General features: G+C 56.7%; 2 protein-coding genes and 1 long non-coding RNA gene across 3 annotated transcripts in view; 1 reads left to right on the forward strand and 2 right to left on the reverse strand.

Annotated features, from left to right (window-relative positions):
- Nucleotides 1-22,701, forward strand: part of LOC140001099 (cohesin subunit SA-3-like) — a 69,276-nt gene that overhangs the window by 6,432 nt on the left and 40,143 nt on the right. The window lies entirely within an intron of this gene.
- Nucleotides 9,337-12,433, reverse strand: LOC113840495 (cohesin subunit scc-3-like). The gene is made up of 5 exons (XM_027447235.3): nt 12,272-12,433; nt 10,391-10,489; nt 9,883-9,979; nt 9,727-9,803; nt 9,337-9,543 (listed from the first exon to the last, which is right to left on the reverse strand). The coding sequence occupies exons 1-5, from the start codon at nt 12,431-12,433 to the stop codon at nt 9,478-9,480; spliced, it is 501 nt and encodes a 166-aa protein (XP_027303036.2). The 3' UTR covers nt 9,337-9,477.
- Nucleotides 21,422-22,412, reverse strand: LOC140001100 (uncharacterized). Its single transcript, XR_011806246.1, has 3 exons — nt 22,322-22,412; nt 22,184-22,222; nt 21,422-21,556 (listed from the first exon to the last, which is right to left on the reverse strand). It is a non-coding gene; the product is annotated as an uncharacterized lncRNA (long non-coding RNA).

The raw sequence follows: 22,701 nt of genomic DNA on the forward strand, positions 1-22,701 counted from the left end.
CCTGTGGCCCCTAGAAGCGGGTCCCTATGGGGCCCTATGGCCTGGGGTGCTTATGGGGTCCTGTAGCTGGGTCCCTATGGCTTGGGGTCCCTATAGGACGCTATAGGTGGGCCCCTATGGCCTGGGGTCCTTACGGGGCCCTATAGCTGGGTCCCTATGGCCCGGGGTCCCTATAGGACCCTATAGGTGGCCCCCTATGGCCCTCTATGTCCCAGGCTCCCTGTAGGACCCTATAGGTCCGTATAGGGCTCTATAGGGCCATATGGGGTGGGGGTCCCTATAGGGCCCTATAGCTGGGTCCCTATGGCCCCTATGGCCTGGGGTACCTATAGCCCCATGTAGCCCAGGGGCAGTGCTCCCAGTGCCCTCCAGCGCCTCCCAGTGCCCCTCCAAAGCCTTCCCAGTGCTCCCAGTGCCCCCCCAGTCTCCCCCAGTGCCTCCCAGTGCCCCTCCAAAGCTTTCTCAATACTCCCAGTACCCTCCAGTCTCTCCTGGCCTTTCCCTGTGTCCCCCCCAGTCTCTCCCAGTTCCCCCCAGTCTCTCCCAGAGACCCCCAGCACCTTCCAGTGCTCTCCCAGTGCTTCCCAGTGCTCTCCCAGCACTTCCCAGTCTCTCCCAGCGCTCCCCAATCTCTCCCAGTGCCCCCCCAGTCTCTCCCAGTGTCCCCCCGCACCCCCCCGGCTCCCCCCTATCTCCCCCCAGCGCCCTCCCAGCCCCTCCCAGCGCCCCCCCTCATCTCCCCAGTCCCTTCCCAGTCCCTTCCCAGTCTCCCCCAGTCCCTTCCCAGTCCCCCCCCAGTTCCTGGACCCCATCCCCAAAATGTCCCTATCCCTAATTGGGGTGACCCTGTCCCCAGAGTGTCCCGCATTGGGGTGACCCTGTCCCCAGAATGTCCCCAGTTGGGGTGATGCCCTCCCCATGTCCCCAAAATGTCCCCAGTGTGGAGTGGGAGCAGCGGGGGAGGTGATGCGGGGGGTGGCCCCAAATGTCCCCAAATGTCCCCGAGTGGGGTGACCCCATCCCCAGAATGTTCCCAGTTAGGGTGGTCCTGTCCCTGTGTCCCCAAAGTGGCCCTAATTGGGGTGACTCCATCCCCAAAATGTCCCCAAAGTGTCCCCCAAATATCCCCAAATGGGGTGACTCAATCCCTGTGTCCCCAAAGTGTCCCTAATTGGGGTGACCCCATCTCCAAATGTCCCCAAAGTGTCCCCCATTGGGGTGACCCCATCCCCATGTCCCCAAAATGTCCCTAATTGGGGTGACCCCATCCCCACAATGTCCCCAAGATGTCCCAAATTAGGGTCACCCCATTCCCATGTCCCCAAAATGTCCCCAACTGGGGTGACCCCATCCCCAAAATGTCCCGCATTGGGGTGACTCAATCCCTGTGTCCCCAAAATGTCCCCAGCGTAGAGTGGGAGCTGCTGGGGAGGTGACTTGGGGGGTGACCCCAAATGGCCCCAAGTGACCCCAAATGGCCCCGAGTGGGGTGAACCCATCCCCAGAATGTTCCCAGTTAGGGTGATCCTGTCCCTGTGTCCCCAAAGTGGCCCTAATTGGGGTGACCCCATCCCCAGAATGTCCCCAAGATGTCCCCAATTAGGGTCATGCCATCCCTATGTCCCTAAAATGTCCCTAATTGGGGTGACCCCTCCCGCTCCCCACAATGTCCCCAAATGTCCCAAAAGTGTCCCCAGTTGGGGTGCCCCCACCCCCACGATGTCCCCAAGCCCCCACCTGGGGTGCCCCCATCCCCAAAATGTCCCCAAAGTGTCCCCCATTGGGGTGACCCCATCCCCAAAATGTCCCCAGTTAGGGTGATCTTGTCCCTGTGTCCCCAAAATGTTCCCAATTGGGGTGACCCCATCCCCAGAATGTCCCAAAAATGTCCCCAGTTGGGGTCACCCTTTCCCCATGTCCCCAAAATGTCCCCAAAATGTACACAGTTGGGGTGACTCTGTCCCTGTGTCCCCAAAATGTCCCCCATTGGGGTGACTCCATCCCCAAAATGTCCCCAAAGTGTCCCCCAAATGTCCCCAAATGGGGTGACACCATCCCTGTGTCCCCAAAATGTCCCCAAGTGGGGTGACACCCTCCCCACAATGTCCCCAAGATGTCCTGAATTAGGGTCACCCCATTCCCATGTCCCCAAAATGTCAACAGTTAGGGTGACCCCATCCCCAAAATGTCCCCATCCCTAATTGAGTGGGGTGACCCCATCCCCAAAGTGTCCCCCATTGGGTTGACCCCATCCCCAAAATGTCCCCAGTTGGGGTGACCTCATCCCCATGTCCCCAAAACGTCCCAAGTGTGGAGTGGGAGCAGCTGGGGAGGTGACACGGCGAGGGACATGTCCCCAAATGTCCCCCAAGTGTCCCCCATTGGGGTGACCCCATCCCCAAAGTGTCCCCCACAATGTCCCCAAATGTCCCCAAGTGGGGTGACCCCATCCCTGTGTCCCCAAAATGTCCCCATTGGGGTGACCCCATCCACAAATGTCCCCAAAGTGTCCCCAAGTGGGATGACCCCATCCCCAGAATGTTCCCAGTTAGGGTGGTCCTGTCCCTGTGTCCCCAAAATGTCCCTAGTTAGGGTGACCCCATCACCAAAATGTCCCCATCCCTAATTGGGGTGACCCCATTCCCACAATGTCCCCACAATGTCCCCAAATGTCCCCAAAGTGTCCCTAATTAGGGTGACCCCATCCCCAAATGTCCCCAAAATGTCCCTAATTGGGGTGAGCCCCATCCCCAGAATGTCCCCAGTTGGGGTGACCCCCTCCCCATGTCCCCAAAATGTCCCTAATTGGGGTGACCCCATCCCCAGAATGTCCCAAAAATGTCCCCAGTTGGGGTCACTCTTTCCCCATGTCCCCAAATGTCCCCAAAATGTCCCCAATTAGGGTGACCCCGTCCCCAGAATGTTCCCAGTTGGGGTAACCCCGTCCCTGTGTCCCCATAATGTCCCCAATTGGGGTGACCCCATCCCCAGAGTCTCCCAAAAATGTCCCCAGTTGGGGTCACCCTTTCCCCATGTCCCCAAGATGTCCCCAAATAGGGTGACCCCATCCCCAAAGTGTCCCCCATTGGGTTGACCCCATCCCCAAAATGTCCCCAGTTGGGGTGACCTCATCCCCATGTCCCCAAAACGTCCCAAGTGTGGAGTGGGAGCAGCTGGGGAGGTGACACGGCGAGGGACATGTCCCCAAATGTCCCCCAAGTGTCCCCCATTGGGGTGACCCCATCCCCAAAGTGTCCCCCACAATGTCCCCAAATGTCCCCAAGTGGGGTGACCCCATCCCTGTGTCCCCAAAATGTCCCCATTGGGGTGACCCCATCCACAAATGTCCCCAAAGTGTCCCCAAGTGGGATGACCCCATCCCCAGAATGTTCCCAGTTAGGGTGGTCCTGTCCCTGTGTCCCCAAAATGTCCCTAGTTAGGGTGACCCCATCACCAAAATGTCCCCATCCCTAATTGGGGTGACCCCATTCCCACAATGTCCCCACAATGTCCCCAAATGTCCCCAAAGTGTCCCTAATTAGGGTGACCCCATCCCCAAATGTCCCCAAAATGTCCCTAATTGGGGTGAGCCCCATCCCCAGAATGTCCCCAGTTGGGGTGACCCCCTCCCCATGTCCCCAAAATGTCCCTAATTGGGGTGACCCCATCCCCAGAATGTCCCAAAAATGTCCCCAGTTGGGGTCACTCTTTCCCCATGTCCCCAAATGTCCCCAAAATGTCCCCAATTAGGGTGACCCCGTCCCCAGAATGTTCCCAGTTGGGGTAACCCCGTCCCTGTGTCCCCATAATGTCCCCAATTGGGGTGACCCCATCCCCAGAGTCTCCCAAAAATGTCCCCAGTTGGGGTCACCCTTTCCCCATGTCCCCAAGATGTCCCCAAATAGGGTGACCCCATCCCCAAAATGTCCCCGAAGTGTCCCTAATTGGGGTGACCCTGTCCCCAAAATGTCCCCAAAGTGTCCCCAGCATGGAGTGGGAGCAGCTGGGGAGGTGACGCGGGGGGGTGGCCCCAAATGTCCCCAAAGTGTCCCCAATGGGGTGACCCCATCCCCAGAATGTTCCCAGTTAGGGTGGTCCTGTCCCTGTGTCCCCAAAATGTCCCTAATTGGGGTGACCCCATCCCCAAAGTGTCTCCAAATGTCCCCAAGTGGGGTGACCCCATCCCCAGAATGTTCCCAGTTAGGGTGGTCCTGTCCCTGTGTCCCCAAAATGTCCCTAATTGGGGTGACCCCATCCCCAAAGTGTCTCCAAATGTCCCCAAGTGGGGTGACCCCATCCTCAAAATGTCCCCAAAGTGCCCCCAGCCTGGAGTGGGAGCAGCTGGGGAGGTGATGCGGGGGGGTGGCCCCAAATGGCCCCAAATGGCCCCAAATGTCCCTGTGTGGGGTTACACCATCCCTGTGTCCCCAAAATGTCCCCCATTGGGGTGACCCCATCCCCAAAATGTCCCCAAAGTGTCCCCAGCGTGGAGTGGGAGCAGCTGGGGAGGTGACAGCAGGGGGGTGGCCCCAAATGTCCCCCAAATGTCCCCAAAGTGTCCCCAAATGTCCCCCATTGGGGTGACCCCATCCCCACAATGTCCCCAAGATGTCCCCAGTTAGGGTGACCCCATCCCCATGATCCCCATCAGGACAAGGACATCAGGACGGGGACACGGGGACAGGGGGACAAGGACATTGGTAATGGGGACACTGGGATGAGGACACGGGGACAAGGACATCAGGGTGGGGACAGCGGGATGGGGACACGGGGGCATCAGAACAAGGACATCGGGGTGGGGACATTGGGACAGGGACAGTGGGACGGGAACACGGGGACAAGGACATCGGGATGGGGACAGCAGGGTGACGTTGGGATGGGGACATTGGGACAAGGACACTGGGATCACATCGGGATGGGGACAGTGGGATGGGGACATCGGGGAGGGGACATCAGGACGAGGACATTGGGGTGGGGACAGTGGGATGGGGACAACCCCAATGGGGACATCGAGGACAGGGACATTGGGGGGGGGCACAAGGATGGGGGGGACAAGGACAAAGAGGGGGGGACACGGGGATGGGGTGGGGACATCGGCGGGGGACCCACTGTGACCAGACCCCCCCTGTCCTCCCCCCCCCTCCCAAAAACTAAACTTTTTTGAGGCCGCGTTGCCAATCCCGCTCTTTATTGAACCAAACGGGGTGTGGGGGTGGGGATGGGGGGCGGGACCCCCAACATTTTGGGCTCAGAACGGCAAAAAACAGGCAAAACCAGAAACGACGCCTTCCGGCTGTGGCTCCGCATTCAGTCCTGGGGGAGAGAAACCCCCCCAAAAATGGGGGGGGGCAATTTGGGGGGGGGGCCCCCAATTTTTAGGGGGGTCCCCATACTTTGGGGACAGTCCCAAAGTTTTTTGGGGGGGTCCCCAAATTTGGGGGGGGCTGTAAGAGGGCGGAGGGTGAAAATGAGGGCAGGATTTGGGGGGAGGGGGGGAAGTTTGGGGGCGGGGCAGATTTTTTGGGGGGTCCTCAAATTTTGTGGGGGTGTCCATATTTTTTTTTTTGAGGGGGGGTCCTCAAATTTGGGGGGGGGAGCTAGGAAACGGGGGAGGGTGAAAATGGGGGCAGGATTTGGGGGGAGGTGGAAATAGGGGGGGTGCATTTGGGGGGGGGCAAATTTTGGGGGGGAGCAAAATTGGGGGGGGATAGGGGTAAAATTAGAGGGGGTATTTGGGGGGGGAGGGTGGAAATGGAGGCAATTTTGGGGTGGGGGGGCCCAAATTTGGGGAGGGGGGAAGTAGGGGGGGTAAACAAAAAAAAAGGGGGGGGCGTTGGGGGGAAATTTGGGGGGGGGAGGCAACATTTCGCCCCCCCCCCTCACCTCGATTCCCAGGATGGTGGAGTCAAAGAGGTCCCGGACCTGGGGGGGGGGGAAGCACCCAGGACCCCCCCCTTGGTGCTGGGGGGGCCGTGGGGGGGGGGCTCACCTGGTCCAGCTGCGGGGGGGGCTCCTCGCTGCTGCCCCCCCCCCCCCCTCCTCCTCCTCTTCCTCCTCCTCCTCCTTTTCCTCCTCCACCACACTTAATGTGGGGACGAATCTGGGAGCCCCCCCAGTATGCCCAGTGCCTCCCAGTATGCCCAGTGCCCCCCCCCAGTCCCTCCCAGTATGCCCAATAACCCCCCCCAGTGCCCCCCAGTATGCCCAGTGCCCCCCCTATCCCATCCCAGTGCCCTCCCAGTACCTCCCAGTTCCCCCCATTGCCCCCCCCAGCCCATTTTGAGGGTGCCCCCCCCCCCCAAACTCACCTGCTGGGGCCGGGAACGCGGAGGTCGCAGGGGGGGCTGGGGGGGCCCGCAGCACCGTGGAGGTGAGCGCCGGGCTGAGGGGGGGGCTGGGGCCCTGCCAGGTCTCTGGGGGGGGGGGGTGGCACAAAAGTGGGGGGGGACAATGTGAGACCCCCCCACACACAGGGTTTGTCCCCAAGGACCCCCCCAATTTGTCACCTCCCTCCCTTGGGGGGGGAGTGCAGGGACAAGGGGGGGGACACGGGGACAAGGGAGGGGGAAATTGTGAGGGGGCACAATGGGGGGGTTCTGGGGGGGTGCTGCGCCCCCCGTCACCTTGGGGGGACTCAGGGGGTTGCAGGGAGCGGTGGTAGGCGGCCAGGGGGGGCCACGGGGACCGCTCTGGGGGGGTCATCCCCAGCTGCTGGCAGCTCTGCTGCAGGTGGGTCAGCCTGGGGGGGGGGCAAAAATTAGGGGGACCCCAAATCCACCCCCCCAGGGCCCCCAAATTTTCCTCCAAGAACCCCAAATCCCCCCCTGCACCCCAAATCCCCCCCAGGACCCAACCCCCTCCCCAGGAACCCCATATCCCCATACAAGGACCCCAAATCCCCCTCCAGGAACCCCAAATCCCCCCCAAATCCCCCCCAGGAACCCCAAATCCCCCCCCCGGGGACCCCAAATCTCCCCAAAATCCCCCCCCAAGGATTGGGGCCCGGTGACCCTCTAAGGACCAGGTGACCCTATAAGGACAGGGTGACCCTATAGGACCAGGTGACCCTGTAGGGACCAGGTGATCCTATAGCACTGAGTGACCCTATAGGGTTGGGACCAGCTGACCCTATAGGATTGGGGCCAGGTGGCCCTAAAAGGACCAGGGGACCCTAAAGGACCAGCTGACCCTATAGGATTGGGGTCAGGTGACCCTATAGGGCCGGCTGACCCTATAGGGCCTGCGCTCACCCTCTCCAGCCGCGCGGTGCAGTAGACGCTGAGCTCGAAGCAGCTCAGCACCTCCAGCAGCGGCGTCACCTTCTCCTCGTCCGCCAAAAACTTTTTGGGGGGGTCACAAGGGGTGACGGGGGGGGTCACCCGGGTGTCCCCCCCCCAAAAAAATGTCCCCGAGGCCCCCCCGGGGTCCCCTCACCTTGGCCAGCAGCCGGGGCAGGATGGGGGCCAGGCAGAGGCTGAGCCGCGAGCGCTGCTCCGTCACCGGCGCCTCCCCTTGGGGGGCGCCTGGGGGGGACACAGGTGACAATGCCGACAATGACCCCGCCTGGGACAATGACACCCCCCCGGGGGACAATGACATCCCCCCGGGGTCACTGATACCCCATCATGTGGCACTGACCCCCCCCAGGTGACAGCGACCCCCCAAAGGGGACACTGAGACACCCCCTTAGGGACAATGAGCCCCCCAAGTGACAATAACCCCCCCCCCCAGAGTGACAATGAGCACCCCAAGGTGACACTGACCCCCCCCCCCAGGTAACAATAACCCCCCCTTGGGGACACTAACCCCCCTAAGTGACAATGACAAACTCCCAACCGACCCTGAACGTGTGCGGGATTTGCTACTCCACCTGGATCCCTACAAGTCCATGGGTCCGGATGGGATTCATCCCCGGGTGCTGAAAGAGCTGGCGGACGTCATCGCGGAACCTCTCTCAATTATTTTTCAACGATCCTGGGAATCTGGAGAGGTCCCGGTAGACTGGAAGCTGGCAAATGTTGTGCCGATTTTCAAGAAGGGTCAGAAAGAAGACCCTAGCAATTACAGGCCTGTCAGTCTCACGTCAGTGCCTGGTAAAATCATGGAGAAGATGGTTCTCGAACTTATTGAGGCGCACCTGGGGGACAGAGCAGTCATTGGTGCCAGCCAGCATGGGTTTGTGAAAGGTAGGTCCTGCCTAACTAACCTGATTGCCTTTTATGATAAGATCACCCGTATGGTGGACCAAGGGAAACCAGCTGATGCGATTTTTTTGGACTTCAGCAAGGCTTTTGACACGGTTTCCCATAGGATCCTACTGGACAAAATGTCCACCATACAGCTAAATAAAAACATCATACGATGGGTGAGCAATTGGCTAACGGGCAGGGCCCAAAGGGTTATGGTGAATGGCGCTGCGTCAGGCTGGCGGGCGGTCACCAGTGGGGTCCCTCAAGGCTCCATTTTAGGGCCGGTACTTTTCAATATTTTTATAAACGATCTGGATGTAGGAATAGAAGGTATTTTGAGCAAGTTTGCCGATGACACCAAACTTGGAGGAGTTGTGGACTCTGTTGAGGGTGGAAAGGCCTCGCAGAGGGATCTGGATAGGTTGGAGAGCTGGGCGATCACCAACCGCATGAAGTTCAAGAAGAGCAACTGCCGGGTCCTGCACCTGGGACGGGGAAACCCCGGCTGCACGTACAGACTGGGCGATGAGACGCTGGAGAGCAGCCCCGCAGAGAGGGATCTGGGGGTCGTGGTAGACAGCAAGTTGAATATGAGGCAGCAGTGTGCCCTGGCAGCCAGGAGGGCCAACTGTGTCCTGGGGTGCATCAAGCATTGCTAGTAGGTCGAGGGAGGTGATTGTCCCGCTCTACTCTGCGCTGGTGCGGCCTCACCTCGAGTACTGTGTGCAGTTCTGGGCACCACAGTATAAAAAGGACATGAAACTGTTGGAGAGTGTCCAGAGGAGGGCTACGAAGATGGTGAAAGGCCTGGAGGGGAAGACGTACGAGGAACGGCTGAGGGCACTGGGCCTGTTCAGCCTGGAGAAGAGGAGGCTGAGGGGAGACCTCATCGCAGTCTACAACTTCCTCGTAAGGGGGTGTCGAGAGGCAGGAGACCTTTTCTCCATTAACAGCAGTGACAGGACCCGCGGGAACGCGGGTAAGCTGAGGCAGGGGAAATTTAGGCTTGACATCAGGAGGGGGTTCTTCACAGAGAGGGTGGTTGCACACTGGAACAGGCTCCCCAGGGAAGTGGTCACTGCACCGAGCCTGTCTGAATATAAGAAGAGATTGGACTGGGCACTTAGTCACATGGTCGGAACTTTTGGGTAGACCTATGCGGTGTCAAGAGTTGGACTTGATGATCCTTAAGGGTCCCTTCCAACTCAGGATATTCTATGATTCTATGATTCTATGATTCTATGATTCTATGATTCTATGACGTCACAGTGGTGACAAGATGGCTGCATCACAGAGGTGATAAAACGGCAACAGTGCACAAAACTAAAGTATCAGGGACACAAGGGACAAAATGCTGCAGTCACAAAAGGGACAAAATGGAGGGGACGCAAAGGGATGAAGTGGCGGGGACGCAAGGGGACAAAATGGCAGCGTCACACTGGTGACAAGAAGGCCGCCTCACAGAGGAGACAAGATGGCCGCCTCACAGAGGAGACAAGATGGCGGCATCCCCACACCACCACACATCCCCCAGTACCTCGCTGAAGGTCTCGGTCAGCCGCTGGATGATCTCGGTGTTCTGCTGCTCCCGCAGCATGGCCAGCGTCACCGTGCCTGCCGGGAGGGGACACGGCGGGTGACGGGGACGTCCCCCGGGGGGGTGACAGGGGGACGGGGAGCGGGGCGGCCGCACCTCGGCAGCCGCAGGAGCGGACGATGAAGTTGACGAGCTCCAGGAAGGCCGGCTCCCGGTCCCGCTTGTAGCCCTGCAGCCACTCGTCCACCGCCACCTGTGGGCACAGTGACACGTGGTGACACGTGGTGACATGTGGTGGCCTGTGGTGGAACGTGGTGACATGTGGTGGAACATGGTGTCATGTGGTGGGACATGGCGTGTGGTGGCACGTGGTGACGTGTGGTGGCACGTGGAGGTATGTTGTGGCTCGTGGTGGCATGTGGTGGCTCGTGGTGACATGTGGTGACATGTGGTGGCTCGTGGTGGCACGTAGTGACATGTGGTGGCGCCACATTTGAGCAAATGCCCCCCCCCCCCCCCCCCCATGTCCCCTTCCCAAGGTGGACACGTCCCCGTGTCCCTTTGGGAGCTGGTTTTGCTCGCGTGTCCCTTTATCCCTGTGTGTCCCTGTGCCCCCCAACATGTCCCCATGTCCCCCCCGTGTCCCCCCCTGTCCCCGTGTCACCTCGATGGCCACCCTGCCCTCCATGACGGCCTGGTAGAGGACGTTCTCCTCCGGGCTGCTCCTGTCCTCGCTGGGCTCCCTCCGGGGACGTTTGGGGACCTGCGGAGGTGACACGGGGGTGACAAGGGAGGGCACGGCTTTGGGGACGGGGGGGGGGACAAAGGGGACACGTACAGGGCAGAGGCGGGTGCTGGGCCCCCCCCCGAGCCCCCCGGTTCTGCTGCAGGGAGGCCTCCAAGTCGCTGCCGGAGTCGTTGTCATTGTCACTGCTGCTGGTGGCTCTGCGGGGACAGTGGGGACAGCAATGGGGGGCTGTTGTCACCTCCCCCCCCAAAAAAAAAAAAAAAAAAAAAAACAAAAAAAAACTCACGTCCTGGGGGGGGAGCTGGGGGGCGGGTCCTGGGGACGAGCTGGGCCCCTTGATGACCTGGTGACAGCAGCGCTGGGGGGGGGGACAGAGGTTGGGGGGGCGTTGGGGGCCCCCCCTTTTGGGGAAGGCCCCCCTCAGGTCCTGCAGAATGGGGACGTGGGGGGGCAAACACCCCCCATGAGTCGTTTGGAGGGGTCCTGAGCCCCCAAACACCCCCTGAGGTTACATGTGGGGGGTCCCGAGATCCCCCAGAGTAATATTGGGGGGGGCAAACCCCCCCAGGGTCACTTGGGGTTGGGGGGTCCCAAGACCCCAAGGACCCCGTAGGGTTACACGGGGGGGGGCCCAAAGCCCCCCAGAGTCACACTGGGGGGGGGGCCAGAGCCCCTCAAGGTCACTTGGGGGGGGTCCCAAGGCCGCAATCCCCCCCCTCCCCGGGGCCATTTCGGGGAGGGGTCCCAAGGCTCTCAACCACTGGCTGGGGTCACACTGGGGGGGTCCCAACACCCCAACCCACCTCAAAGACGCGTGGGGGGGGTCCCAAAGCCCTATAAAATCCCCGAGGGTCATATGGGGAGGGTGCCAAGGCCCCAAAACGCCCTTGAGAAACGGGGGGGGGGGGGGCAAGACACCCAATCCCCCCCCCGGGGCCTTTTGGGGGGGTCCCAAGGCCCCAAAGCCCCCTCTGAACAATTTGGGGGGGTCCCAAGGCCCCGCAACCCCCCCCCGGGGCCATTTGGGGGGGGCCTTAAGGCCCCAAAGCCCCCCCGGGGTCAAGTGGAGGGGGCCTAAAGCCATGCCAGGGCCATTTTGGGGGGATCCCAAGGCACCAAATCCCCCCCCGAACAATTTGGGGGGGTCCCAGGACCCCCGACCCCCTCCCAGGACCATTTGGGGGTAGTCCCAGGTCCCCAGAGCTCCCCCCGGGGCCATTTGGGGGGGGCCTTAAGGCCCCAAAGCCCCCCCGGGGTCACATGGAGGGGGCCTAAAGCCCCTCCGGGGCCATTTTGGGGGGATCCCAAGGCCCCAAATCCCCCCCTGAACAATTTGGGGGGGTCCCAGGACCCCTGACCCCCTCCCGGGACCATTTGGGGGGGGTCTTAGGTCCCCAGAGCCCCCCCCAGGGCCATTTGGGGGGGTCCCAAGGCCCCTCAAGGCCCTTCAATTCCTCCCTGGGATCACACTGGGGGTGGTCCCAAGCCCCCCCCGGGGTCACGTGAGGGGGGCTCTCCCCACCCCAGCCCCCCCCCCCCCCCCGTGTGCCACCGTGTGCCACCAGGTGCCACCATGTGTCACCACATGTTACCACGTGTCACCACGTGTCACCACGTGTCACCACGTGTCACTGTGCCCGCAGGTGGCGGTGGACGAGTGGTTGCAGGGCTACAAGCGGGACCGGGAGCCGGCCTTCCTGGAGCTCGTCAACTTCATCGTCCGCTCCTGCGGCTGCCGAGGTGCGGCCGCCCCGCTCCCCGTCCCCCTGTCACCCCCCCGGGGGACGTCCCCGTCACCCGCCGTGTCCCCTCCCGGCAGGCACGGTGACGCTGGCCATGCTGCGGGAGCAGCAGAACACCGAGATCATCCAGCGGCTGACCGAGACCTTCAGCGAGGTACTGGGGGATGTGTGGTGGTGTGGGGATGCCGCCATCTTGTCTCCTCTGTGAGGCGGCCATCTTGTCACCAGTGTGACGCTGCCATCTTGTCCCCTTGCATCCCCACCACTTCATCCCTTTGCGTCCCCTCCATTTTGTCCCTTTTGTGACTGCAGCATTTTGTCCCTTGTGTCCCTGATACTTTAGTTTTGTGCACTGTTGCCGTTTTATCACCTCTGTGAGGCAGCCATCTTGTCACCACTGTGACGTCATAGAATCGTAGAATCATAGAATATCCTGAGTTGGAAGGGACCCTTAAGGATCATCAAGTCCAACTCTTGACACCGCATAGGTCTACCCAAAAGTTCCGACCATGTGACTAAGTGCCCAGTCCAATCTCTTCTTATATTCAGACAGGCTCGGTGCAGTGACCACTTCCCTGGGGAGCCTGTTCCAGTGTGCAACCACCCTCTCTGTGAAGAACCCCCTCCTGATGTCAAGCCTAAATTTCCCCTGCCTCAGCTTACCCGCGTTCCCGCGGGTCCTGTCACTGCTGTTAATGGAGAAAAGGTCTCCTGCCTCTCGACACCCCTGTAATACATACACCATAGATGTTTGTTCATTGTCCTTTGTATTATAAAACAAAGAGTTTTATTTGAGGAGCAGGTGTTGCGAAGGTTTCCTGCTGAAGTAAGGAGCTGTATAATGCTTAGCTAGACACTATGAAAATTCCATTGCTTAATGTAACAAAAAAAGAATCCTCTCCCCTTCCCTCCTTCTGCATCTCAGTAGCCTCTTTTGTTCAGAAAACACAGCTGCAAAGTTCATGTAACCATTTTCTGATAAGTTGTTAAACTAGTGTATCAACACCCTGCCTTCCTGTCTCACGCTGGGCCAACATGACCAAATAAAGAAAGAAGTTGAACCACAACGCCGAGGAAGACTACGGCCCCTTCATCTTCACGACCACCAGAGGGACAGAGACGACCCCCTAGCAACAGTGCGCGCAGTCGCAGAACATACCCGGACGTGCTGCGTAATCCTGAAATCACCAAGATATAAAAAGGGACCCTGGGGGGGGGTGAGGTGCGCGCCGTTGGTGGAGCCGAGACTCCCCGGCCGCCCAGCGCTGTTTTGCTTGCTGTTGCTTACTCAATAAATTCCTTTCTATTATTAAAGCAATGCTCTCTGAAAAATTAATTAAGAGGGAGCTTATAACAACCCCCTTACGAGGAAGTTGTAGACTGCGATGAGGTCTCCCCTCAGCCTCCTCTTCTCCAGGCTGAACAGGCCCAGTGCCCTCAGCCGTTCCTCGTACGTCTTCCCCTCCAGGCCTTTCACCATCTTCGTAGCCCTCCTCTGGACACTCTCTAACAGTTTCATGTCCTTTTTATACTGTGGTGCCCAGAACTGCACATACCTATTGTTTTTTTCCATTAGGGAGTCAATCTGTGGAGGGGAAAGGGGAGGATATTTTTTCTTACTTGATTACTCTCCCTTTCTCCTTCACCACCCCTGTATCCTCCTGGATCACTCTGCCTTCCTCCTTCACCACCCTCTTATCCCCCGAGCTTGTCACAATAGCTCTCCAAGATATTGAATATCCTTGGGATACTCAGACCACCATAGTCTTGTTGTTCTGCCTCCTGAATGCACTTCAGATTCTGCTTAAAGTTAAACAACTTCTTAGGAAGCTCATCCGGAGATCTGCCCGGAGGCAGTATAGTTGTGGGTGGCAGGGAGGATGGGAGGATGTGGGCAGGCATCTAGAGCAGTTGGCACCTCCAGTGTTTTGGAAATTCACCCCTGAACAACTGCAAAATCCTCAAAAACTGGCAGAATGCTTGAAAAAAAGGTGCCATGATTCTGGCAGTTCCAAAGTAACACAAATCATTGTAACGTGCTGGGGCCTGGCTCATGCCTATCGAGCTGCCATTGATACTGCTATCAACTTAGTGACAGACCCTGCGGCCACTCCAAGCCCTGTGACAGATCCAACGGCCACTGTGACCCCTACGGTGGACTCTGCAGCCGCTCCAACTCCAGTTCCTGCAGCCGCTCCAGCTCCTGTGGCTGTGTCAGAGAAATGAGCGGTAGCAGTGCAAGTTGACCCTGCAGAGGGTATTCCAACCCCTGTGGCAGACCCTGTAACAGGGTCAGAGAAACGAGCGGTAGCAGTGCAAGCTGCCCCTGTAGAGAAGGTGAAAAAATGGTATAGAGATTCAGGTCGTTTAGAACGCAGAGAGTCTTCTGCCAAATCTAGGTATAGAGATGACGGAGACGACGACGACGCTGGGTCATCAAGGATTCAGGAGGAGGAAGATGAGGATGCCGAAAAGTCAACAGTAACTACCCGAAGCCTAAACGAGCGTGAGTTACGAGATGTGCGAAAAGATTTTGGTCGTTGTATAGGTGAGCAGCTTGTCACCTGGCTGCTCCGGTGCTGGGACTCTGGAGCCAATTGTGTGGAATTAGATGGCAGGGAAGCCAAGCGGCTGGGATCCCTTTCTCGAGACGCCGGCATTGACAAAGCAATTGCAGATGGAGCACAATCCACCAGCCTCTGGAGGCGTCTCCTCTCAGCTGTGAGGGAAAGGTATCCCTTCAAGGAAGAACTTTTATGTCTACCAGGCAAGTGGACCACTATGGAGAAGGGAATCCAGTACCTGAGGGAATTAGCCGTACGGGAAGTGATTTATGAGGATCCAGACCTCAGACAAACATCCAAAGACCCAGATGAAGTCAGGTGTACATGACCCATGTGGCGGAAGTTTGTACGGAGTGCACCATCATCATATGGCAGCTCATTGGCAATAATGGCCTGGAAAGAGGATGAGGAACCCACAGTGGATGAAGTGGCTAAACAACTGCGGCAGTACGAAGAAAGTCTCTCCTCTTCCTTACAGGCCTGCGTCTCAGCTGTGGAGAAACTTTCTGAAAAGGTTCACCAACTTGAAGAGAATCTATCTTCCTCCCCACCTGAACCAATCGGTGTCCAATGACCGAAAGAGAACACCTGGGAGAAACTTTCTGAAAAGTTTCACCAACTTGAAGAGAGATTATTCTCCTCTGTACCTGTACAGAGCAGTGTCTCAGCTATCAGGGGTAGGCGTTCATCTACACAAGGAAGACGATATGGTGGGTACTCACCCCATGCCACCCTGTGGTTTTACTTACGAGACCATGGAGAGGACATGAGAAAATGGGATGGAAAATCTACCGCAACCCTAGAGGCATGGGTACGTGAGTTGCAAAAGAAAACAATCAGGAAAAAAGGATTCTCTGAAAAGTTTGCTGCTCCAACTTCCAGCAGACAGTCCTTCAAACACAGAAACGAAGAAGATTCTGACCAGGATTAGGGGGGCCCTGCCTCCAGCCAGGGGGAGGAAAGGGACAATCGAGTTTATTGGACTGTGTGGATTCGATGGCCTGGCACGTCACACGCACAGAAGTATAAGGCTTTAGTAGACACCGGTGCACAATGTACTATAATGCCATCAAGCTATAAAGGACCAGAGCCCATCTATATTTGTGGAGTGACAGGGGGATCTCAGCAGTTAACTGTATTGGAGGCTGAAGCAAGTCTGACTGGGAATGAGTGGGAAAAGCACCGCATTGTGACTGGCCCGGATGCTCCATGTATCCTTGGCATAGACTATCTTAGAAGAGGATATTGCAAGGACCCAAAAGGGTTCCGGTGGGCTTTTGGTATAGCTGCCTTAGAGACAGAGGGCATTAAACAATTATCTACCTTGCCTGGTCTCTCAGAGGACCCCTCTGTTGTGGGGTTGCTGAGGGTCGAAGAACAGCAAGTGCCAATCGCTACCACAACTGTGCACCGGCGGCAATATCGCACTAACCGAGACTCCCTGATTCCCATCCATAAGCTAATTCGTCAATTGGAGAGCCAAGGAGTGATCAGCAAGACCCATTCACCTTTCAATCGTCCCATATGGCCAGTGCGAAAGTCTGATGGCGAGTGGAGACTAACAGTGGACTATCGCGGCCTGAACGAAGTCACGCCACCACTGAGTGCTGCAGTGCCGGACATGCTGGAACTTCAGTACGAACTTGAGTCGAAGGCAGCCAAGTGGTACGCCACAATTGATATCGCTAATGCATTTTTCTCCATCCCTCTAGCAGCAGAGTGCAGGCCACAATTTGCCTTCACTTGGAGGGGAGTCCAATATACTTGGAATCGGCTGCCCCAGGGGTGGAAACACAGCCCTACCATTTGCCATGGGCTGATCCAGTCTGCGCTAGAGCAGGGGGAAGCTCCTGAACACCTGCAGTACATCGATGACATTATTGTGTGGGGTGACACAGCAGAGGAAGTTTTCGAGAAAGGGAAGAAAATAGTCCAAATCCTTCTGAAAGCCGGTTTTGCCATAAAACAAAATAAAGTCAAAGGACCTGCACGAGAGATCCAGTTTCTAGGAATAAAATGGCAAGATGGACGTCGTCAAATCCCAATGGATGTGATCAACAAAATAACAGCTATGTCTCCACCAACTAACAAAAAAGAAACACAGACTTTCCTAGGTGTTGTGGGGTTTTGGAGAATGCACATCCCAAATTACAGTCTGATTGTAAACCCGCTCTACCAAGTAACCCCTAAGAAGAATGAGTTTGAATGGGGCCCTGAGCAACGACAAGCCTTTGAACAAATCAAGCAGGAAATAGTCCATGCAGTAGCCCTTGGGCCAGTTCGAACAGGACCAGATGTAAAGAACGTGCTCTACACTGCAGCCGGGGAGAACGGCCCCACCTGGAGCCTCTGGCAGAAAGAACCTGGGGAAACTCGAGGTCGGCCCCTGGGGTTTTGGAGTCGGGGATACAGAGGATCTGAGGCCCGCTATACTCCAACTGAAAAGGAGATATTGGCAGCATATGAAGGAGTTCGATCTGCTTCGGAGGTGGTCGGTACTGAAGCGCAGCTCCTCCTAGCACCCCGATTGCCAGTACTAGGCTGGATGTTCAAGGGAAGGGTCCCCTCTACGCATCATGCAACTGATGCTACATGGAGCAAGTGGGTTGCACTGATTACTCAGCGGGCTCGAATAGGAAAGCCCAGTCGCCCAGGAATATTGGAAGTGATCATGGACTGGCCAGAAGGCAAATACTTTGGGATATCATCAGAGGAGGAGGTGTGTCGTGCTGAAGAAGCCCCACTGTACAACCAGTTACCAGAGAATGAGAAGAAATATGCCCTGTTCACTGATGGGTCCTGTCGTATTGTGGGGAAGCATCGGAGATGGAAGGCTGCTGTATGGAGTCCTACGCGACGAGTTGCAGAAGCTGCTGAGGGAGAAGGTGAATTGAGTCAGTTTGCAGAAGTGAAAGCCATTCAGCTGGCTTTAGACATTGCTGAACGAGAAAAATGGCCAGTTCTCTATCTCTACACCGATTCATGGATGGTAGCAAATGCCCTGTGGGGATGGTTACAGCAATGGAAGCAAAACAACTGGCAGCACAGGGGCAAACCCATCTGGGCTGCTGCATTGTGGCAAGATACTGCTGCTCGGGTAGAGAACCTGGCTGTGAAAGTACGCCACGTAGATGCTCATGTGCCCAAGAATCGGGCTACTGAAGAACATCAAAACAACCAGCAGGTGGATCAGGCTGCTAAGATTGAAGTAGCTCAGGTGGACCTGGATTGGCAGCATAAAGGTGAATTATTTATAGCCCGCTGGGCCCATGACACCTCAGGCCATCAAGGTAGAGATGCAACATACAGATGGGCTCGTGATCGAGGGGTGGACCTGACCATGGACGCTCTAGCACAGGTTATTCATGACTGTGAAACATGTGCTGCAATCAAGCAAGCCAAACGGTCAAAGCCTCTTTGGTATGGAGGACGATGGCTGAAATATAAATACGGAGAGGCCTGGCAGATTGATTACATCACACTCCCTCAATCTCGCAATGGCAAGCGCCACGTACTTACAATGGTGGAAGCAACCACCGGATGGCTGGAAGCATATCCTGTGCCTCATGCCACCGCCCGGAACACCATCCTGGGCCTTGAAAAGCAAGTCCTATGGCGACATGGCACCCCAGAAAGAATAGAGTCAGACAATGGGACTGTGGTGTAAATGCCTGAAGTAACTAGGAAAATAAAATTAACATTCATGCTTTTAAGAAAAAGGTACAGCATTGAAGAGGCTTTCAGGCTAGGGCATAACTGCATTACCTGAGCGTTCCCTAGGCTCCCAACCTGAGATGCTATCGCGCTGGGGAAACTTGGTGTGCTAGCTCTAAGGAACACCACGGAGCGTGGAGTGGAGTGGAGACACCACGGCTAGGCTCTGTAATCAGGTGGGGCCTCGATTGTTCTTGTGCACAAAGCTGCACTTTTTGCCACCCTAAGCCATCTTTTGACAAATGCTGTACCCTAGTGTACTTTTTGCTCATTACAATATCATTATAATACCAAAACACACCTCCATCCCAAAAGCTACCCGCCTCCAAGGTGCGACCACCCCCCACCGAGCATGCGCCCTGAATTTCTCGGAGCCTATTACTTTAAACGGAGACAGGAAAACTTTACACCAATCATAACTAAGATATGCTTGACTAGAGCCACTCAAGCTCCACCTAGAAGATAGAAAATAATATAAATTGGCCCGAGAGAGAGGGGATGTTAGGGAAGATCCCACCGTCAGGGGAGATACCATCCCGAGGACATACAACATCCTTAGGACCTCCTGATTCCTGGGATCAGTCGACGGGCTGAGCCTCTCTTCCCCCCCCATTGGGACGCCTTTGGCTGAGATCTGAATATTTGCTTATAAATCCCTATAGAATCTTTGATCCTTTCAACGCGTTTATTTCTAGGCTGCGCACCTGTGACACCTGTAAACACCTGTAACATCTATAACACCTGTAACATCTGTAACACCTATAACACCTATAAAACACCTACAACACCTATAACACTTGTAACATCTATAACATCTAACACATCTGTAACATCTTTAACACCTAGAACACCTGTAACACCTAGAACACCTGTGTATTTCATGCATACTAGCTTGCTTTTGCAGACAGTCACTATCGCCGGCAATCCAAAAGAACCTGATTATCTGTTGCTCTAATAAACCATACTTGATTGCATTGTGATAGCTCTCATTAATGCAACTAGGGTGAGGGTGGTTATCCGTGATAGTTCAGTGTTCTGAATCTAACCAGACCCCCAGACGGTTAATGCATTTTTGGTGAATGTCTGAGCGGACCCCCAGGTGGTTAATACGTTTTTGGTTAATGTCTGAGTGGACCCCCAGGCGGTTATTACGTTTTTGGTGAATGTCCGAACGGACCCCCAGACCGTTAATGCGTTTTTGGTGAACGTCCGACTGATTCAGTACTCTGAACCCAACCGGGCCCGTAACGGTTAATCAGCTACACCCCTTTAACGCAACAGAGACTCACTTCCGAAACAACTTTATAGACACTTGGGCCAAAGAGCATGGTATTGAATGGGTGTATCACATCCCCTATCATGCACCAGCCTCCGGGAAAGTTGAACGATACAATGGCCTGTTAAAGACTACCTTGAAAGCAATGGGCGCTGGGACGTTCAAAAACTGGGATACGCATTTGGCAAAGGCCACCTGGTTAGTCAATACTAGGGGATCTGCCAACCAAGCTGGACCTGCCCAATCCAACCTGTTACGTACTGTAGATGGGGATAAAGTTCCTGTAGGGCATGTAAGAAATACGCTGGGTAAAACAGTCTGAGCTACTCCTGCCTCAGGAAAAGGCAAACCTCTTCGTGGAATTGTTTTCGCTCAGGGACCTGGATACACTTGGTGGGTGATGCAAAAGAACGGAGAGGTCCGGGGTGTACCTCAAGGAGATTTAATACTGGGTGAGAATAGCCCATGAACTGAATTGTACCACGTGAATTATTATATAATACTGTATGTTATCACTACCATGACTACTACAGGTGACTAATTAGAATGTATGGAAAAGAGTGTAACCTGAGCATGACAGAAATGGTATGGAATAAGGGGTGGAGAGGTGTCCTGGTTTCAGTTAGAACAGAATTAATTTTCTTCCTAGGAGCTGGTGGAATGCTGTGTTTTGGCTTGGGATGAGCAGAGTGCTGAGAACACCCCGATGCTTTAATTGTTGCAGAGCAGTGCTTACACCAAGCCAAGGACATCTCAGCCTTTTGCTCTGTCCTGCCAACGGGCAGGCTGGGGGTGCAGTAAGAGCTGGGAGGGGACAGAGCCAGGACAGGGGACCCAAATTAGCCAAAGGCGTATTCCATCCCATCTGGGGTCATGCTAAACAATAGATAGGGGTGGCTAGCCGGGGGGAGGGGGCCGGACTGCTCAGGGTGAGGCTGGGCATCGGTCAGCGAGTGGTGAGCAATTGCATTGTGCATCACTTGTTTGTACATATGATTATTACTTTCCTATTATCACCATTGTATTATTCTTATTGTTATTGTTATTTTTGTTATTATTATTTTCCTGTCTTATTAAACTGTCTTTATCTCAACTCACGGGCTTCACTTTGCATTTCTCTCCCCCGTCCCAGAGAGGGAGGGGGGAGGCTGAGCGAACGGCTGCGTGGTGTTTAGCTGCCGGCCAGGTTAAACCACGACAGGGTGGGGACATCAGGGTGGGGACACGGGGACAAGGACATCAGGACAAGGGCATCGGGATGACATCAGGATGGGGACACTGGGATGGGGACATGGGAACACTGGGATGGGGACATCGGGATGACATTGGGTTGGGGACACTGGGATAAGGACATAGGGACAAGGACATTGGGATGGGGACATCAGGGTGGGGACATTGGGACAAGGACGCTGGGATCACATGGGGATGGGGACACTGGGATGGGGACATCGGGACGAGGACATCAGGGTGGGGACATTGTGGGGGGGGACAAGGATGGGGGGAACACCGGGACAAGGATGGGGGGGAACAAGGACAAAGAGGGGGGGACACGGGGATGGGGTGGGGACATTGGCGGGGGACCCACTGTGACCAGACCCCCCCTGTCCCCCTCCCCCCCAAAACTAAACTTTTTTGAGGCCGCGTTGCCAATCCCGCTCTTTATTGAACCAAACGGGGTGCGGGGGTGGGGGGTGGGGGGCGGGACCCCCAACATTTTGGGCTCAGAACAGCAAAAAACAGGCAAAACCAGAAACGACGCCTTCCGGCTGCGGCTCCACGCTCAGTCCTGGGGGAAAGAACCCCCCCCCAAAAAATGGCGGGGGGAGCAATTTGGGGGGGTCCCCCAATTTTTGGGGAGGGTCCCCCAATTTTTAGGGGCGTCCCCAGACTTTTGGGAGGGGGTCCCAAAGTTTTTTGGGGGGGTCCCCAAATTTGGGGGGGGCTGTAAAAGGGGGGAGGGTGAAAACAGGGGCAGGATTTGGGGGGGGGTTGGTTTTTTTTTGGGGGGGCAGATTTTTTGGGGGGTCCTCAAATTTTGTGGGGGGGTCCAAATTTTTTTGGGGGGGGTCCTCAAATTTGAGGGGGGGGAGCTGGGGGAGGGGGGAGGGTGAAAATGGGGGCAGGATTTAGGGGGAGATGGAAATTGGGGGAGTGCATTTTGGGGTGGGGGGGGCAATTTGGGGGGGGCACTTTGGGAGGGGTGAGAGTGAAAATGGGGGGGCAAATTTGGGGGGGCAAAATTGGGGGAAGGATTGGGGTAAAATTGGAGGGGGAGGGTGGAAATGGAGGCAATTTTAAGGTGGGGGGGCTCAAATTTGGGGAGGGGTGAGTAGGGGGGGTAAACAAAAAAAAAAGGGGTGGGCGTTGGGGGGAAATTTTGGGGGCGGGCAACATTTGGGCCCCCCCCCCTCACCTCGATTCCCAGGATGGTGGAGTCAAAGAGGTCCGGGACCTGGGGGGGGGGGGGGGCAAAAATTAGGGGGGTTTTTAGGGGGGGGGGAGCACCCAGAACCCCCCCTTGGTGTTGGGGGGGCGTGGGGGGGGGGCTCACCTGGTCCAGCTGCGGGGGGGGCTCCTCGCTGCTGCCCCCCCCCCTCTCCTCCTCCTCCTCCTCCATCACGCTCAGGCTGGGGACAACGCTGGGAGCCCCCCCAGTATGCCCAGTGCCCCCCCAGTATGCCCAGTGCCCCCCCCCAGTCCCTCCCAGAATGCTCATTGCCCCCCCAGTATGCCCAGTGCCCCCCAGTATGCCCAGTGCCCCCACCAGTCCCCCGCAGTATACCCAGTGCCCCCCCCAGTCTCACCCTAGTGCTTCCCAGTCCCCCCCAGTCCCCCTCCAGTGCCCCCCAGTATGCCCAGTGCCCCCCCTATCCCATCCCAGTGCCCTCCCAGTACCTCCCAGTTCCCCCCATTGCCCCCCCCAGCCCATTT

This window comes from Anas platyrhynchos, chromosome 37, assembly GCF_047663525.1.
Source record: "Anas platyrhynchos isolate ZD024472 breed Pekin duck chromosome 37, IASCAAS_PekinDuck_T2T, whole genome shotgun sequence".
In the NCBI taxonomy this organism is placed as follows: Eukaryota; Metazoa; Chordata; class Aves; order Anseriformes; family Anatidae; genus Anas; species Anas platyrhynchos.